Here is a 20,837-nt window from a genome sequence, read left to right on the forward strand (position 1 = left end):
GTTCAGGTTCTTGTTAGTGCCTAAGTGATTCAGTGGCAATCTGAGTAGCAGCAGAAATCAGTGACGCACATAGCAGGAGAGATATGCCCGTGACCATTATAGAAGGTCATGTCATCTTTGGCATTGCAATGACGTCATGCCAACTATCCTTTACATTTCTCATTACACCACCGCGCCATTAGAACTGCCCGATACCAAACAATACAGCTGCGACTTGTACAGTAGAAGTAACCCTAATTTAAAGCTACCCCCCCCCTCTCTCTAACGTAATAAGAATAATACAATGGGAAGGAGGCGTTTGATTACATATCATCCAAACAGTTTCAATTAGAAATAAATGTAGGAACATGACATTGAAACTTTAAATAGAGTAGAAAGTTTTATTTTTATATACTTCATGTTCAAACGTTATGGATACCATTTTTTTAATATTTGAGACAAAATATGTGTACAGAACCGAAGAAATTGATGCCATATACCGTAAATTGCCGTTATAGCTCGAAGGAAGAGGCTCCGAAGAGCATTCTAAGCGGGACACCGTCTCACTTCACAGGATTGATTATGGGACCAAAAGAAAAACAGGAGTGTTGTTAAGGGGAGTTCATGTACAAATTTTCTTGCGCCCTTTCGTGAAGTCTACATAAAATTAACATGAAAGACAACCATGTTTCCTACTTGAACTAGGATGTTTCGTTTCAACTCAACTTCTCAAAAGTGTTCAGCTTGATTCAGATCTGGGTCGCAACCTGTTGGTTCATTACATTATTTTCCCCAAATTACTGCTGTTCAACGAATTGCCACAATACAGGCAATGTAGAATTGTTGAGGATTTCTGAAGAGAACTGCACTCATGGTTTCATCGATTACAATCAATGGACCATATAAAACAGGATCAACCATTATTTTTCCACCTCAAACTTAATTTTTGGTACAATGCAGCCTGTGAAGCCGTTCTTTAGACATGTACTACGCCCAGATGCTTCATTCTGCTGCTTTGGATTATGTAAAGTGATTTATTACTCTGCCAAATGTTTCTCTGCATCAGGACAGGAGGTGACGTAAATTGTTGGAAGACAATTGAGTTCCCCTTACGATCATGGTAACCCATTACCTTTAGAAGAGTCCATAGCATTTTATAGATTTATTTACTATTATATTCATGACACTATTCGGGGGACCACCTCTTCTAGGTACGGGGTGGGTCTCCAGGAATGCGAATTCTGTGAAGTCTTCCGTTAGCTCCTGCTTTATGTTCGTGATTAGCCCTGCTTCAGAGACTTTGGATTGTCACATTGCTGAACTATATGTAAACTCTACGTTTACTAACTGTATCATTTGATTGACAATAGGATTCAACATGAAATCATTACACCAATCATTACAGTTCTTCGTATTTAGTCAGTGTTATTCGAATATCATATTAATTCTTTAAAAGCGGGATTTGAGTGTCAATCATACTGTATTGCAGTAATTAGATGGACGCAATGAATGCAGATCTATGTTTAATTTAATATTAGTATTATTAATATTACTTTTATTTTATTTTAATTTTAATAATAGTAATATTATTAGTATTATTATTAAAATAAAATATGCGTACTATTCCCATTCCCATCAATTAATCAACCAATCTTGTTTTAAATTAGTCGACCTTCTGCATCCACGGATGGCAACTTATTCCAATGTTCAACAACTCACTGCCCATTGGTGAACTTCACAACATCCAGTCTTTTGTTATTCCTTTGAGATTTTATTTTTTTTACTTCTGGTTCTCGTCTCACCTACGAGGGAGAACAAACCTTCCTCATTCATTTTACTCATCCAACCTCTTCAGTGCTTTGTATACCTCAATCCGATCTCTCTTTGGATATCTAAATTTGTAGTAACATATTTTTTTTTAAATGCGAAGGGCATTTGAAGTTAGCGGCCTGAGTATGAAAGGGTAGTGGGACAGTGTTAAAAATTTCTATACTTAATGAATAACACTTCAAAAAGTAACCCACTAAGTTTCATGCAGTTTCAATAAATACTTTTTTTTTTCTCTAAAATCCCTTAGGGCAGAAGAGTTTAAAATAAGTCTTATTGAAGGTTCTCATAACTATCAAAATATTGGTGGCACATGTTTGATACTGCCATCTTCATTTTCAGATAAAGCTAGTTGAGAAACAAATTTACTAGCAGAGCTATCAAAACACCCTGGATCAATAATCTACATCCCCTTTTTTTCTAGTTCCAATAAATTCAAAGGATGGCGCTTCGAGAAATAAAATACCTAATTAAAGTGGGTCTTCGCTGAGAACATTTCGTATTAAACACCGGCCATGAAACGTAATTTATTTACTCTTTATGCATCTTCCTCAATTTTCTCTTTTCTTTTTGGTTCCTTCCCTTTGGCTTAGGGCCCTGGTGAACGACGTTACCCCACTTGCCCTAAAAGTATATGCTCTATGTTCCACTTGCCCCAATCACATTTCTATTGTGCGTATGTAATCGTACTCTTTTTGGAGCGATGAAAATATAAAAATGGACTTCAGAAAATAAACAAATAAGCAAACAAATAAAACAAACAAAAAAATAAACAAATATAACATCAAAATAATAATCAATTTATTTTATTTATACAAATACAGATTATGTTTAAAATACAAATCATTTAGTTGCCCCGTTTTGCCGAATTTCATTAATTTCTTATTAATGCCCTTGTGTTTGCGGTTTTTACGAGGGGGAAGATTTGCAACATTTACTAAACCTATTTTTCTCTTAAAGTTTGCTTATTGTTATTTTAAATAGATCATCTTCCATATATTAACACGATGGTGCCCCACAGATTTATTTAAGGCATAATGCCATCCTCACACATGATTCATTGTCCGAAGACCAAAATTAGCATGATGATTCCACAGTGATGGTGGAAAGTGAGCAGTGGGTTCAATCCAATTTGTTTCGAAGTATTTTAGTAAGCTCTTCACACTTTTCATATAAAGGATGTTCTGAAAGTGGACGCTCTCGAATGATTCCTTCCCAAGCGTCCACTTTCAGAACATCCTTTAAATGAAAAGTGTGAAGAGCTTACTAAAATACTTCGAAACAAATTGGATGAAATCAAAAATAAACAGCCCTTAACATCAGCATCAGAAAACGTTTCTTCTATGGATCTGATCACATCACTTTCATAATCAACTTCGAATTTTCTTGGTTGAAATGCTGTCCCGATTTGCAATGCTTTCTGTTGAATTAATCGAAACGTGCGATTTGACTTATCTGGAACAAGAATATAAAGAAATGGAAACATTTGGCCTCTATGCATACTACACAAGAACCTCGGATCCAGGATAAAAACTTGGCAGCAGCAGTAGCATGGTCTGATGATAGGTATCGGTAAGATCCTGAACCAGCCAGCACACCAACTATAAATTATAATATAATAATAAGTACTAGAGGGCTTCTCCCCCTGTTCGCTTTGCTCGCCCGCCCCCGCGCATGCTTTTCCACGTAAAATGTAGATATATACGGAGTAAGTCAAATCTTTTCTACGTAAAAGACACATCTATTGATATGCACTGATCGATATCTAATCAGGAAAAGACCTATGTAATTATTTACCTGTGCATTTGTAGTGCGCGGCATTCTCAAGGTCGAATAAATATCACTATGTAATTATTTACCTGCGTTTACATAGGTCACTTAGGGAAAGGCCTTTTGCTTCGGGTTCCATAATACACGAGGAATATTCTTGCATCCAAAAGAGCAGGACTAAAATATTTAATTGAACTATTTACAAACTATACACATATTTAAAATATATACAAAATACTAAACTATTTATAAATATTGTATACAATATTCATTAATATACAAAAAACGTTAAAATGGAACATCAGATGTTAGACAAAAAAATGGATGAACGTTATGGAGGCAGTTGTCAATAATTAATTGCATTTGTAGTGACGTAATTGCTTCGCCCTCTTCTCCAATTGGCTGGAGGAAAACCTTTTTTTTAATGTATAGAGAGATATTATAATTATAATATAATAATAATTTTAATAGGTATTATCCCCCGCTGTAAAGAGCAAACGTCAGACTGATGTTTGGCTACTATTTGAACGAATTCTTAGGTCGACAAACGCAGATGGAAACACCCGGGAGAGCGTTACCTCACTTGCTCATCAACCCCCTGTAAAGGGTAATTAGAGGGAAAGGAATTGAAGGTATGCAATTATAAACTTGCTTAGAGTAACTGACAGTAGCCCCCCCCCCCTTACCATTGAGACACGATTAGAAGCATGTTACTATTACGGCAAGCGTTCATTAGGGCATGTGCGATTAGGGCAAGTGACCATTAGTGCTTCTGAGATTAGGGCAAGTGAGACTAACCCCACCCAGACGGAGTACACTCATAGACATGACCAGGATAATATATCAGAAGCTACCACAAAATAGCAGTTGATCAAAGAAAGCGTACCACATTGCCAGTACGAACCAAAAGCTGTACTAGAGACCCCTACTCACAGACTGTACTGGGACCTTGCCATAATAACGGACAAGACCAGACAAGACCAGACAATAGACCAGACATATCCCTCATCGACAAGAAAAAGTTCCTCGACCAACAGTGATACTAATAATAGTAGCCAGACACAACCAACCACCCCATGCAGTTGATCCCAGTACCCGTCACGGCGCGGGAAAAAAAAGTTATTATAATAATAATAATAACTAGGAGGCTCTGCCCCCCCCCTTGCGCGCCAACCCCCCGCTCACGCTTTTCTGAGTAAAATTTAGAGTTATGACAGAGTAAGTCAAATCTTTTCTACGTAAAAAACACACTTGTCAAAACGCACTGATCGATATCTAATCAGGAAATGACCTATGTAATTATTCACCTGTGCATTTGTAGTGGTGTATTGCACTGCCCAATTATAGTGACACAATTGCCCTGCCCACTTGTACCATGTTACCCGCATCCCTCTTCTCCCTTTCGCTACCCCATCCCCCCCACCACATGACATTCTCAAGGTCGAATAAATATCACTATGTAATTATTTACCTGCGTTTACATAAGTCACTTAGGAATATCCCTTTTCCTTCGTGTTCCATAATGCATGAGGAATATTGTTGCATCCGAACGAGCAGGATTAAAATATTTACAAAATACTAAGCTATTTACAAATATACCAACTATAGCGGGTCCCTTCACCAGCTGACAGTACAAGGGAACATCAAATGATGCCAGGCAATGTCATGTATTAGACAGTGAAGTACGTGCACGTGGTTGGTCAACGTTATGGAGACAGTTGTCTTTCAATGCGTCCCACATAATGCGCTCTACATTGTCAACAGCAAGTGTCTGATTCTGCCCAGTAACCCATTTGTGTATCTTCCATTAAAGTTCACCAACCTCGTGCACATGCTCCACTGTCTAATATATGACCACGTCTGGCATCATTTGAAGTTCCATTGTAAGGTTTTCTGTATATTAGTGTCAGCTGATGAAGGAACCCATCCTGATATAGTAGAGGTATGATTGCAAATGGTTTGGTTTTTTGTAAATATTTAATAAATATTTTGTAAATAATAATGTTATTATTTGTATAATAATAGCATTACACTAATATATTAACATTATAACGCACTGATCGAAATCTAATCAGGAAATGACCTATATAATTATTGGCTCTTTATGCTCTGAAACGCTGCCCCGCCGAGAATAAGTAACAGTAGTGTTCTCTATTAGAGAAGAGCTACTTATTCGAGGTAGTGCAATACTGTAGTTACTCGTTGTAGTAACTACTTAGTAGTTGGCTACGTATAAACATGATGCTAAAGCACAAACCTATATATTACTATGTAATTATTTACCTGTGCATTTGTAGTGATGTAAGTTCCATGCCCTCTTCTCCCATTGGCTCGAATAAATAGCACTAGGAGAAAAACTTTTTTAATGTACAGAGAGATAATAATAATAATAATTTCTTATTTAATAATAAAAAAATAATAATTTAATAATTTCTTATTTAATAAGCATTGAAATTAAACAATCATTGAAATTTCAATGATTGTTTGGTGATGATTAGCTTATACAAATTAAAACTTTTTAAATTTATCACGAAAAGATATTTAATGGTTATTTATTTTTATTTATTTATACTATATTTATTGCAATGAAGGTGCATTTCTTTGTTTTAACAGGTAGCACTTTTCTCACTCTCTTCTGGAATACGGCATTTGCACAGGTAAGAAAGAAAATTTTGATTTTCTTTCTTATGCAGTTATTTTTATTTTTTTATTTATTATTGCTTTTTATAGTTATTTCCAAATGGGGTATTTTATTTGAATATTATTACGAAGCTCCCACAACACACCTAATAATATTTGCAACTTCTGATAAAGTGACCTTAAGTTACATGTTGTTAATGTGAAGATATGAAGACTGAGAAATAGTTTGCTGCTATTTGTTGTTGTGTTCGATGTGGTACAGAGAATGTGAAATTAGACAAATGCCAAAGACACTGAGTGGACAGAAATCATGGGATACCTACCTAGTAACGGGTAGGCTCACCTTTCGCCCAAATAAGGGCAATCACACGACTAGGCATTGAGTCCACTAGTTTATAAAAGCGTTCCACAGGTATTTCCATCCGTGCTTGCTGCACCACTCTCCATTCTTCCGTCGCATTCCTGGGTGGAGGATCCAAAGCTCAAACGCACCTTTCACAGCATCCCAAAGATGCTCCACAGGGTTCATGTCCGGTGAACGGGGAGGCCATTCCATGGTGGTGAAATCTTTGAACCATGTTCTAGTCACCACGGCTCTGTGGGAGAGGCGCACTGTCCTGCTGGAAGAGTCCATTGCCCTGTGGGTGCGCGATGATCATGAAGGGATGCTGATGGTCTGCAAATATGGATATGTAACCTGGACCATTCAGAGATGCGTCTAGACGTACCAGAGGTCCCAACGTGTGCCAGTTGAACACCCCAGACCATTACCGACCACCGGTTAACTCACGACTTTTCTCCATACTGACATAATAATGTGCAATGTGCAATCCAGCGAGCACAGATTCATGACATTTTAAGGTGCCCTATAACAATCGCATATTCAATGACGTGTGAGACATGCTGCTGCTTAAGTGATGGAGTGCGATTCTTCTGTCTTCATTCGGAATCTCCTGGGGGAGTTTAAATTTTCTTTGAAGTGGTGGATGTCCTTGGCTGTCCAGGCTGCGAGTCTTCAATCATAGATCCTCGACTTTCTGTAATGGTCCTGTGCTATTCGAGAATTGCAGTTTTATTCAAACACTTGTCTCTGTAAACCTCTGACATCTCTCTTGAAGTCTCTGCAGCACTCATATCTCCCAACATTCCATTATGCAGTTCATAAAACGAATTACATTAACAGCACGTGACTTAAGGCAAATTTTTACCAATTCTGGGACATTTAAACACACCTTACACTGGTAAGTTGTGTTTAAAAGATAAATAAAATTCTTTAAGCTATATATTTACAATTTTAAAAATATATATGGTATTCCAATGTAATAAATAACACGTACATATGTTTCTGTAATGATAAATATCTCGAAATGTGTGTATTTGCATACACATCTCAAAATTTTCATTAAAAATGGGAACAGAGTAATCTCAGTGGAAAAATTTTAGCTTATTATCATAAATTCCTATTTTCGCAAAAATCCCTTTTTTTTTTTTACATTGAAAATTTGCCCAGACGGGGTTTGAGAACCACTGGCCTAGGGTAATACATACTCAAATAATGAAGAATCTCTTGACATTCTAGACAATAGTAGAAGAACAGAATCCTAACATAGAGAAGATTTTCAAGAAAGTTTATCTAAATGGCCAGAAAACGCTGATACACATTAATCATTTAATTATCAGTTTGTTTCTCTTTACATTTAATTAACGCTGAACTAGAAAATCCAAGTTCACAAAGATTAGTAGTGGATAAAACCACTATGGCCTGTTCTGCTAAGCTTAAAATATTTTTACATTTTTCCTTCAACTTTAAGCAAAACTCTATTAAGCTCACACCAGAATCTAACAACATTTTGGCACTTTTATCTCGACGTAAATCTGGTAGTTCTTGACTATTGTTCTCTTCTACATCTACTTGGAATAAAAAATGATTTTGAATGACGGAAAAGAGTCGCTGAAAAGCCAAGATAACTGGAATATATCGCTCTACTTCCACTTTTAGTGTTCGCAAATGTTTACAAACAGAAACTTTAACCTCGCTTAGATATACCGCAACATCTTCTGTAAACTGTGCCAGTGTGAGAAAAACAGCAAAACGTGACCTCAACTTTTACGATCCAAAGGTCAAACTTGCCTTAAAACGCTTGGATTTTCTCTGTTGCTTCGATGATTCTTTTCCCTGCAATGTTTTATTCGGTATATTAAGTTTGCCAAAAATTTCGGATAAATGTGCCAATTTAAAGGGCCATGTTGAATTCTCAAAGTTCGGCTGCAAGAATATTTGCTGATGCTATCGAGGCAGTGTTAGGTGGGTCGGAAAACTGCTAGCTTGGGGGGGGGGGGGCATGCAAGAACTAATAGATTTACAGTAGCTGCTAGCTTGGGGGGGGCATGCAAGAACTAATAGATTTACAGTAGCTGCTAGCTTGGGGGGGGGGCATGCAAGAACTAATAGATTTACAGTAGCTGCTGGCAGAGGTGAAAGTGTGAGAAGCAGCCTCGAAAACAAGATGCAGGGTATTTCGGAGACTGCTGGGAGTCATTGCGATACAATTAAACACATGGATTGTGTTAGGGTAGCTAAGAATAGAAACAGGTGCATGTATACTTGCATGTACATCAATGCTAGGAGTTTCGTAAATAAATTTGATGAATTTGAGGTATTGCTCAAAACATCAAAGGCAGATATTGTTCGGATATCAGAGACGTGGTGTCACACAGATATAAGGAATGCAGAACTAGAATTTGGGGAGTACAATGTGTTCTGGAAGGATAGACAGGATAGAAAGGGAGGAGGGGTTATGCTATTAGTTAAGAAACACATAAAATCCAAGGGAGTGAAGCCAGTCAACATCGCTGGACAGTGCAGTGTCGAGTCAGTTTGGTGTGACATAAGCATTGGGAGATCAAAATTGAGAGTAGGAGTGTGCTATAGGCCTAATGACTCTGATGAGTATAATAAGATATTGTACAGGGAAATGGAGTAGGCCAGTAAATCAGAGAGTCTTATAATGGGAGATTTTAATTTCCCAGATATTGACTGGAATTTGTGGGTTGGTCATTCACACACACTATCAAGGCTTTTGTGGATTTATTGGATGATTGTTTTCTACATCAGCATGTTCGGGAGGCAACTAGAGGGAGTAATACTCTTGATCTGATTATCAGTAGTGATTCTTCATGCATTAAGAACCTGCAGATAAATGAACCACTAGGTGGCAGTGATCACAATGTGTTGAAGTGGGATTTACTCAAGGAGGTAACTACCATCAGAGGTAAAGGGAAGGGTTTTTGTTTTCGTAAAGGCGACTATGATGGTCTGAGACAGTATTTAAATTCTATACAGTGGGAACAACTGATGATGTTACCAACAGCAAATTCAAAATGGGAAGCATTCAAAGAACTTATCTTGGAAGCTACTAGGCTTTACATACCAACTAAGAAATATTGTTCAAGGTTTAGGCCAAAATGGATGTCAGATGAACTAATGAGGCATGTGGCAGAGAATAAAAATGCATGGGATACATATAAATTAATGGGTGACATGGAAGCCTATGGTAGATATAAGCTGGTCAGTAACCAAGTCACAAAGGAGATTAGGCAGGCAAAGGCAAATTATGAGAAATCTATGGCAAAGGATGTAAAAAAAAAAAAAAAAACAGCAAAGAGTTCTTTTCCTATGTAAACTCTAGAAGGAAAGGGATGAGTCAAATTGGTCCACTGGATGTTGATGATACTGCTCACATTGCTAACAAACTAAATGAGTATTTTGCATCTACATTCACACATGAGGAGTTATTCAGGGAGGGGAGTGCCAGAGGTGAATTAAACTCTAGCAGTGAGCTAGATGATTTTGTAATAACTGAGAGGAAAGTGGAGGAGAAATTGTTGAAGATAAACATAAAAAAAAGCACCCAGAGTGGATGGGATCTATCCAGTTAAATTAAAGGAGGCAGCAAAGGAAGTAAGGAAACCATTAGCCATAATTATGAGAGCTTCCTTGGACTCAGGGAAGGTACCAATGGACTGGAGATGTACAAATGTGATCCCACTTTACAAAGGAGAATCAAAGGGCGACACAAGTAATTATAGACCTGTGAGTTTAACTTCTGTTCCAGGAAAATTAATGGAGGCACTGGTTAAAGAAGCACTGCAGGTACATCTAGGCAAGACTTCAGTTATAGCTCGAACACAGCATGGTTTTGTTAAGGAAAAGTCTTGCCTGACCAATTTGGTTGGATACTATGATGTGGTCACAAAGGAACTGGATGCAGGGAATAACTTTGATATCATATATTTGGATCTTATAAAGGCTTTTAATACTGTTGCACATGGAAGAATGCTGAACGAATTGGAGCAGTGTGGCATTGAAGGCAAATTGCTGCTATAGATAAAGGGACGGTTGAGTGGGAGAAGACAGAGTGGTAATCAATGGACACTGCTCATCGTGGACTGATGTTATTAGTGGAGTCCCCTAGCGCTCAGTTTTGGGTCCATTATTGTTTTCTGTATTTATAAATGATATTGACGATGGTATATCAAGCTTAATGTCCAAGTTTGCAGACGATACGAAGGTTGGCAGGGTTGTTAAGGACACTAATGACAGTACGCTGCTGCAACAGGATCTAGAAAAGTTGAGCAGATGGGCTGAGATGTGGCAAATGAAGTTTAACATTGACAAATGTAAAATACTACATATGGGAAACAGTAATCCCAGAGTAACGTATCAACTCTGTGATACTACACTGACAGTGATGGAGAACGAAAAGGACCTGGGGTAATTGTGCAGACAGATATGAAGTTTTCTGAGCAGTGCAGACGGTCTGCAAGAGTAGCTCATGGTGTCTTGTCAATGATATACAGGAATTTTTCTAGCAGGGATAAGGAGGTGATTATTCCATTGTATAAGGCAATGGTCAGGCCACCCATTGAGTACTGTATACAGGTCTGGAGGCTTCATTTTAAGAAGGATGTAGAGGTGTTGGAACGAGTACAGAGAAGGGCAACAAGATTAGTGAATGGAACAAAGGGTTGCTCTTACGAAGAAAGGCTTAAGTTTTACAAATTACAGTGTCTGGAGACTAGGCACGTGCGAGGTGATCTGATAGAGGTGTATAAAGCTTTGTATGGTTTGAGCATGCTCAATACTGATGGGATTCTTCCTCTTTCTCAGAATAATCACCTGAGAGGGCATAAATTCAAATTGAGGAAAGACAGATGTAGGATAGATGTGCCGAACTTTGCCTTTAGCCAGCATGTAGTTGGTTGGTGGAACAGACTTCCATCCTTTGTTGTGGAAGTTGATAGCCTAAAGAAAAATAAGGCTGAGTTGGACAGGTATTTGGATCGAACGGAGGGGTGAAATGGGAGCTTTTTTTTTTTTTTTTCCCTTTTGGCTGATGCCGCATAAGCTTGCTTTCTTGCATCATATGCCTCTACTATTGCTAACTCATTCTTCTTCTTCAATTGTCTCAGAAATATATACCTCAGATCGGAACTCGAACATTCGTTCAATAACCCATCTTCTTCATGATCAATGTACTTCCTTATGAAAAAAAAATTTCATGTTCGGTCCATATCTTGACACAAAAGAAGAAACAAACGCGGTGTTAAAGAACTTCTTTTGATATAATTAGTACTTCGTTGCAACTATTTCTAAAATTGTGAAAAGAAATTAATTTCGAGGCTAGGTCTGGCCCAATAATCCAGCTTCTTCCTTACCACACATGTTATGTTTCATTAATTTTGCTGATGGAATTATGAGTTCCAACTTGACGTAATCGATGTCATTGTTCGGAAGTTCAGGATGACATGTTTTAAGATGTCGTTCCAGCTTCCTTAGTTTCAATGATTCCGGTGATAGAACCTCCATACAGACAAAACGCCGAAGCTTTTTTTCCCCCTTTTCAAAAATACTAATGAATCTAAACTTTATGAAGGCTTCATTGCTCATTCCTCTTTTTGCTCATGATAGTTACGAAGGGTGTTTGCTGAAATCGAAAATAATACGCAGTTCTTTATTTTAAAATTTTCAAAAATTATAAGTGTATAAAAAATTAGCTCCGCTTTGAAGCAAAAAGATATTGACTAGAACTTTTGAGTGGATCACTCGCACACTAGTAAGACTTTTTGTGAATTTATTTTATGATTGTTTTCTACATCAGCATGTTCGAGAGGCAACCAGAGGGAGTAATACTCATGATCCGATTATCAGCAGTGATTATCCATGCATTAAGAATCTGCAGACAAATGAACCACTTGGTGGCAATGATCACCGCATGTTGATGTGGGATTTACTTAAAGATGTAACTACCATCAGGGGTAACGGGAAGGGTTTTGTTTTCGTAAAGGTGACTACAGTGGTTTCAGACAGTTTTTAAATTCTGTGCAGTGGGATCAACTGATGATGTTACCAGCAGCAAATTCTAAGTGGGAAACATTCAAGGAATTAATGTTGGAAGCTACTAGGCTTTTCATATCAGGTACGAAATACTGTTCAAGGTTTAGGCCTAAATGGATGTCAGGTGAATTAATGAGGCTCGTGGCAGAGGGGGAAAAAATGCATGGGATGCATATAAATTATCAGGCGACATAGAACTCTATGGTAGATATAAAGGAGGTCAGGCAGGCAGCCAGTACTTGTCGAACTAGTGGTGCATGAAGAGGTTTTTTTTAGCCGCGTTTCGTTTTGACGATCGTTTTGAAACAAGTATCATGTCGGACGTACAGATTGAACAGCGATTTATGATTCGTTATTATGTCAGACTTGGCTTAAATTCATTGGAAAGTTAAAGACATGAATGAAGTGTATGGTAATGAGTTTGTTGGTAGGACGGCCATATTCCGGCGCGAAGTGGTTTCTTCGTCAAGACAATGCCAGGCCTCGTACGTCTAATATGTGCAGACAATGATCACTCCTATAGGTGTTTAGAGCCCGTCACCACCAAATACGGAGGATGCGGAAAGGTCAGGAAATGACCACCGCATGACCCGGAGCAATATGGCCTTAGTTGCTAATGCTCCTTAAAAAACCAAATCCTATAGGTGTTGAGGTTCTGCCGCAGCCCTCTTATTCAAAGTTCTGAAAGGCAAGCTTTTTGAATGAAGTGTATGGTAATGAGTTTGTTGGTAGGACGGTGGTGTGAGTGTGTAAAGGTTAAGGGAGAGTATTTCGAGAAGGAGAAATCCACTGAAAATTAGGATGATGACAATTAAGATAAGATCTTGCACAAGGTCCGCGAATTAAATGATCACCCCTCGTACATGGTGATTTGTAGATCTTGTGAGTCTCTTTTCCAGAGATAGTTTTATAGTTGAGGACATTTCGGGGACAAGTGATTTTCAGAAATAGACGTTCGGTTCCTAGGAAGTCTGGTAACAACCATATTTTATTCATCTAAAATCCATTTGTTAATTTAAAGTTTCGATTAAACTACCTTTTTCTCATATCCGGATCTGTAATAGTGAAAAAACCGGTAAAAGTCCAAAATTTAAAAACTTTTCAGTCTAGCGTCTTAATAGCAAAGGAATTTTGCCGAGCATATTACTTAGAGTTACTAAATCTTATTATCAGAATTTGTACTTCAGTGAATGCAGTTTTTTACCGTACGGACAACTTTTTTCTTTCAGACTGGCAGCGCCCTCTACGTTCCCGAGCCAGTGTTCCCGACCCTCTCAACAAACTTCGATTGTTCTTCCAGAGCCGATGGTAGTTACCCAGATTATGAACGAGGATGCAGAGCTTTCTTCGTGTGTCGGTCAAGCAGGTCAAGAATGTTCTGGTGTACCAATAACACTCTGTTCAATGCTCTCACCAGAAGATGCGATAGCCCAGAAAATGTAAAATGTCCCGCAATTCACTCTTATGAAGTGAATGAATGCACAGACAAAAGTGATGGCATCTACACGGACTACGAGAGCGAGTGCAGGAAGTTCTTTTTCTGTAAAGGTTCGTTACCATTCGCAGAGAATGTGACTTTATTATTTTTGATTACATTACCATTCAGTATAAGTCCCAATGCAGGCTTCAATCAGGTTTATTGAAGTGTATATTGTTTTAATTCGGCTTTCCTTGATGCACTTCAATAAACTACCTAGTTTTGAATAGCTTGTTCAATCACTTAATTGCACTGTATATTCTCTGATTTAAAATCGCTTTTAAACACGCCCTGGCGAGTTTTACAGTGCATATAAGCATTCTCCTCTCCTCTCCTACACCTCGTGGTAAAGGCCAAGGTGCGAATCTCGTCGATGACGCTAGAAATGATTTGGACTTTTTTCATATGGCTGAGTAAATTGGTTTCAGGCAAGGGTTTGACTTTTTTCTCGAAAACTCTGGTTTTTCGTCCAGAAAACAGCAAATCACCCACAGAACAGAACACACACACGCAATTTAGAGACATAATATATAACCGCGCAATATGGTGTAAGTCGCTAATGCGCCTAAAAATTAAAAAAAAAATTGATGGATCACTATATGAAAAACAAAGACATTTTCATATTTAAGGACTCCCCGAGCCACGGTAAATTGTCTGCACAGAAGCTCCTGGTGTATAGAGTATGGGGGAACTCTTGTGTTTTGCAACTTTTGCTGGACATAAAACTTGAATTTCAAGGAAGGAAAACCATGCTGTTCTCGTCTGAGACCGACAAACTTGGTCACAGTGTGAAAAAAGCCCATAAAAATTCCTCCCATCTTTGACAGAATTGGAACCTAGGTATATTCCACATGGCATGAAAATATAAGAACTGTGATAGGAACTAGGCTACCGTGATAGTAATAATGGGTAGACACAGGATATTTTCTTTGGGGCCGCTGAGGATCACAGTCGCTGCTTTTTACCTTAATGAATTTTTTTTGTTTTTTTTTTCTTTTGTTTTTATCGAGTCTCTTTGGAAGATGATCGAAGCCTGGAAGATTGATGATGCACCCTCGTCTCAGGATAGTTAAAGTATCCAAGGGTTATAAACTGCTATGTTAGAGCCACCCCAGCCACCCACCTCATCTACCTATGTGTATTATGTCCATAAATTGCGTGTGTGTTCTGTAGTCGATTTGCCTGTTTTGCTGGTCGAAAAGCCTGAGTTTTCTGGGACGAAAACCTTGTTGTCCAAGCCCGTGACCGGCTAATTCAGCTATGGAGTGAAAAACGCTCTTAAAAATAATTCCTTGCGCATTGACAGGATTCGAGCTCGGCACCCGATGTGGGACAAGACCGTCATTATGGTTATAATCAGGGACCACTGTGCTACCGCGAGGACTCTGCAAGTGTAAAAGAATCAGGTTACTTTGGTCCAAACATACTTTAGAAGTGGTAAAATAATACATGGAAGCAAGTTTATATGCCATCAACTATAAAAATATTGATCCATTCATTTGCTATCTTTTCTAGTAATCTGTCTAATACAGTACTTCTTTAAATTTATAAAAGTATACATTTCTACATCAGGTGGAAGTTTGTGGTTTCAATAAACTGTTTCACATAAACTGTTGAATTTAAAAAAGACGGCTAGAGAGAAAGATCTGGGTTCAGTCCCCCAAAAACATTGTTTTTTTTTTTTTTTTTTTTTTTTGTTGTTTGTTTGTTCTAGCTGGAGCCATATCCAAGCATATTATTCAACATGCTCCCCAAACACAGCGGGCCTTTTTTAAAGAATTCAGTGATGAATCTGAAACTTAATTCAGTTAACTGTGATAAAAAAAAAAAGATTGATGAGCTTTTTGAAGGCTGATTTATTAATACATCCTTCAAATGTAATCAGAAGTTTATATGCTTGGATGTGTCTTTATCCGAAACACAAGACATTCACTTGTTCTTTATATTATTTGCAAAGTAAAATCAATTGTGAAGCCACCGTTAGCCACCACGCTTACCAGCAGATCACAAATCCATTTGTAAAAGCTACGTTGAATTTTTATTAAACTGCTTTATTAAAATGAAAATGAAGGCTTCATGAGATGGATATTTTTTTTTATAAATATTTTGTTCAATACTGCTTTCTTCAATTGAAATATATTGACTGTGAAACAGTAGACACCATCCATTTAATAAAGTGGTATTTTGCCCTTAGCGGGTAGTACAGTGGAAGTCGATGCTCTCCTCACACCGAAAGAATAAGGCCTTGGGTTCCAATCCCGTGATATGAGAAATTTTTACAACGTGGCAGAGTTAGTAGGCCTCAGGAGAGAGAGAGAGAGAGAGTCGCATGGTTTTATCTCCCAGAAGCTCTTGTTTTTCGTCCAGTAAACAGGCAAATCGACATAAAATATATACACAATTTACAAGACAATATATTGACGCCTTATAGCTTAGCTGCTTTGGGACTTCACAACTGTAATATCTTACAGAATACTATAACAGTATTTTGTAGGACATTACAGTTATTACAATAGGGTATTGTGTAAGATATAATAGTTCTATGAATCTATGCTATATAAATATTATCGAAAGAAGTAAAAAAAAAAAAGCTTTCAGACAATTAGGAAGGATTAAAAAATCTTAACAATTTTATACTTCATGTAGAAAGTGTATAAAATAGTTATAATGCTCTCTTTAGAATATGCATCTCTTGTTTAATCTCCAGAAAGAATGGCACTTATAAATATATTTAGGGAAGGTTTGATGATGGGTATCGGTAAGATGGCTGAAACACCACCTTAAATGTAGAGTGGATTGGGCCAAGATTAATAAACTATATTGTTAATTTAGCGCGGTTATTAATTATAGTAATTAATCTTCATGGCATTTATAAATGTTATTCCAAAATGTTCGAAGTGTTTTATAATTTTACTGTCCTCCTAGGCCACTTAAGATATATAAATTATTTAAGACTAACTTTCGGAAAACTGGATATTTAAACTCAGATTTTTTGAATTATGCGCTTTTCCTAATTTACTTTAATTTGAAGAAAATTGCAAATTTAACTTTAATGAATCAGTAATTTTTCTAAGATTAATTCACTGCAGTATGGGGTTTTATTCCGAGTTTCTATATGTTAATTTTTGAATCTGACTTACAAATACAGTACTATGCACTCCTAACTGCTCAGAGCAAAAGACCCTCCTGGATATCAAGACTACAATACTCTCGAAAGCAGCCAAATCATACCTATCCTACTGGATTTCTCGACATTTATAACAGCACTTCAAATAGCTTTTTCAGATCGTTTTGAAAAACGCGGGCTACTGATACTTCTAACCAAGCATTAAGAAATAGTTTCTCTTGTCTATAATTAATACACCCACCTGAAAACTGTTAATAGCAACCAAAACAGTCAGTTTTCACTGTATTTTGTCTTTTTTTGTTTAAAATCACGCTAAAATGTTTAGAAACAAGAACTGACCTATATTTTAATATTTATTTATATTTAATTTCACTCAGAGAAATGTTTATTCATCTATTCGCCCTCGTGTGAAGCGGAGTTGGTGAAATCGCCGTCCACCCCCCTCCCCTCTCATCGGGTGGAAAATACTTGAGTTAGAGTCCCGTCGATGACGTAAGGAATTTTAATGGCCTTTTTCACAACTTGATTGAGTTCGTCGAGGGTAGCATGGGTTTTTCTCACAGAAACTCGGTTTTTCTTCCAGCAAACAGAGAATCGACCACAGAATACACGCAATTTACAGCCAGTGTACACTGAGCAATATGGCCTTAGTCGCTGATGCTCCTAAAACCCTAAACAACAACCATCGCAAAAGAGCTAAGGTTATGAAGCGCCAGTATACATAACAAAACTCCTATCTGTCTCAGCAAGGAGGATCGGTTAGTCCAACACTTGCCCGGCGTCCCCTAAACTCAAGGGCCGACTGTTAGTTTGCATTTAATCCCTGTGATTACCGTGAAAATAGCGACCGTTCTATTTACGTGTAATTCATGAGCTGGTTACATCAATGATTTAATAAGATTAACCAAAAATTCCAAGAACAACTTAATCGCACGCCCTTCTGGGTAGCACAGTTGGTATAATCACCGTCGTCCTCAGACTGAGTGGAAAAGACCCGAGTTCGATGACGTGATTGAAGCGAGGAATTTTTACTGGGCTATCAACATGGCTGAGTTAGTCTGTTTCAGGAGAAGGTAGCATGGTTTTTGTCCAAAAAAGAAACAGCAGGTCGACCACAGAACACATGCAATTTACTGACATACTATATAGGGCGCCTAGTCAAACGGCCGAAAGGATCTTAGGATCCTTGCATTCGTATAGAAATGATAATTTTAATTCACATAGTAATGAGAGAAAATGGAAGAAATTGTTGTGCGAACATTCCAAAACTGGAATGTTCGCACAACAATTTCTTCCATTTCCTGCAGCTGGGTGGGATCATGTCTGTCGTCTGATATTCGTTAGCTTACTTTTGGTGCTGCTACTCTGGTCGAATGTTTGTTTGTTTGTTTGTTATTTGGTTTATAGGAGCATTGGCAACTAAGGCCATATTGCTCCGGGGATATGCGGTGGTCATTCCCTGACCTTTCCGCATCCTCCGTATTCGGTGGTCACGGGCTCGAACCCCGGTCTAATCAAGAAGCGTGTGCTACGCACTCCTGCTCACCTGGCTACGGAGGCACCTCGAATGTTTGTGTTGTGGGCTATAAGGTTACCATGTCTTGCTGTCCAACGATGGAAGCGACTGCTGTCTGAAAGGTAATAAATAGTAACAGTAAACAAATAATTATAAATTCCTCTGGGATGGCGGATCTTTCTGAAACCAGGAATGGCACAGTACTCTTGAATGTAGGTGGATGCTGTTGGGACCCAGTAACAGGTTGTTTACTCAATATAAGGGTTAAATCTTTAGATTACAACATATCTCCATACGGTCACAACATGTCCCGAGCTATTAGGAGGAGCAGTCCACAGTAGGAGGCTGGGTAGATCTTGTTCTATTGCTCATCTGTATCTTGAAGGGCTTAAGCTGTTCTAAATTTAGAAGCCACTTTCCCAGAGTTCTGCTCCCTTCTGCATGCAACTACTTCGCAAACTTATTTCTCTAGAAAAGAGTTACTTTTGTACGCCTTTTATAGAAGTCCTGCAACGGCTGACTTCTGATATTTAAATTTTAAGTTTATCAAATATTTTTTTATCAGTATGAGTTTTCATATTACGCAGATCGATTTTGTTATTTAGGAAGTGAAGTTCTCAGCTGTTTAATGGAACAACTTAAAGGTAATATTGCAGAACTATTAAAAAATTGTACGAACCCTCAAGTAGGGCCATGCCAAGACTTTAAGAACCCTAATGCAAACTGAAAAATCCACACCCTTCCCGCTGTATCGAAAGTTCCGGTAGTAGTAGTAGTATACTATATATAATTTTTCTTTTCCTTTTTTTTACAGCCCTGAAAGTGTTTAATGGATGTTATTGATTTTGTCACTCTTGAGAGCTGATGTCTCGATATTTCAGGCTTTCAATACACAAGTTTATTTATTTTATTTTATTTAAATAAATCTAAAGTATACACGTCTCTAAATGGCAGCCTGTGCCAGGTCTTAACATAGTATAGTATAATATAGTTTAAAAGCACACATTTTATTTAAAATTATTTAGTTTGTCATTTTAAAGGAGTAAACATTCTAGTGTCTTTTAAAATGAACAAAACGTGAACAAAAAAGTTTAGAAATTTTTCAAATGTACTTGAAATTGAAATATGACATCCCTACCAAGGAAAGGTAGAACCGTAAACCTTCCCTATTTGTACAGACTGAAACGGAAGGTGAAAGCTATTTCAATGAACACGTCAAATTTGACTACAATTGAACCTGAAAAACACAGCATTCTTTTTGAAGAGACAAGTAAGCAGATGGATGGTCTAAAATAAAACATGTATCCAGGAGTTAACTCAGAATCTAAGCACACATGTCAACGGACGATCTACTACGAGATTAATGGGATACATACCACTAGCTTCCTTGCGTAGAGTCCCTTTGAATTGAGTCTTCTTAGCACAGTTCGGTTGGAAATGTTTTCACCTGTGGCCGCAGAAACTTCAAGAGACAGTTGGTGATAGGACATCGTAGAGGTCTGTCTTGCTGTTACAGCAAGATAGCGATCTGTTCTGGTTGACCTAGCCCTCGGGCGACCTTGGCCAGCTCTTCTTGTAATGGTCCATGTCTCCTGAAACTGAAACTGCTTTTCCACAGTGGACATAGAGGACATAGTGTATTTGTTAGACGGTTCCTGTGGTTCTCCACAAATCCGGTTTAAGTACTCTGTGATGCACAACTTTGCAAATCCAGTCGGTGTTGGTAGTGTGGGTTATGTGAGTAATGTGTTGTTCAACTGGTCTCTTAGTTACTAGGAGGCACGATCACCAGGAAAGAACCTCCCAGCATCCATCCACGGCACGGGGAGCCGGACCAAGAACAGTAGAAAACGCCTGTCGGGCTGCCTGCGCTCTTGCAATAGCGAGAGTAAAGGGAGCCAGCAGAAAGAAGCATTTTACAGAAAAGATGACGGCAGGGAAGGCATACGGAGGCAACAGAGCGGAAGGCACTTCCAAGGCGAAAACAGAGGAGAGAAAAATGCTTAGTGCAAGATGGGGTTCTCCATAGAGAAGGGCGTGAGGTGGGGAAGGAAAGAAAAAGTTCAAAAGCCTGAGAAGTTTTGCCTGCTGCGAGGAGTCATAT

The 20,837-nt window shown here is 38.1% G+C and overlaps 1 protein-coding gene across 2 annotated transcripts in view; it reads left to right on the forward strand.

Annotated features, from left to right (window-relative positions):
* The window catches only part of LOC150092019 (uncharacterized), a 49,542-nt gene that overhangs the window by 24,286 nt on the left and 4,419 nt on the right, over positions 1 to 20,837 (forward strand). The window contains exons 2-3 of one of the 2 annotated variants that reach the window (XM_090377729.1): positions 6,190 to 6,233; positions 13,843 to 14,161. In XM_090377729.1, the coding sequence (XP_090233855.1) occupies positions 6,190 to 6,233; positions 13,843 to 14,161 (363 nt within the window). The remainder of the gene's footprint in view (positions 1 to 6,189; positions 6,234 to 13,842; positions 14,162 to 20,837) is intronic. The other variant, XM_090377738.1, reaches the window with a different exon arrangement.

This window comes from Mastigoproctus giganteus, chromosome 1 (genome assembly GCF_048544385.1).
Source record: "Mastigoproctus giganteus isolate SK-2022 chromosome 1, ASM4854438v1, whole genome shotgun sequence".
Classification (NCBI taxonomy): Eukaryota; Metazoa; Arthropoda; class Arachnida; order Uropygi; family Thelyphonidae; genus Mastigoproctus; species Mastigoproctus giganteus.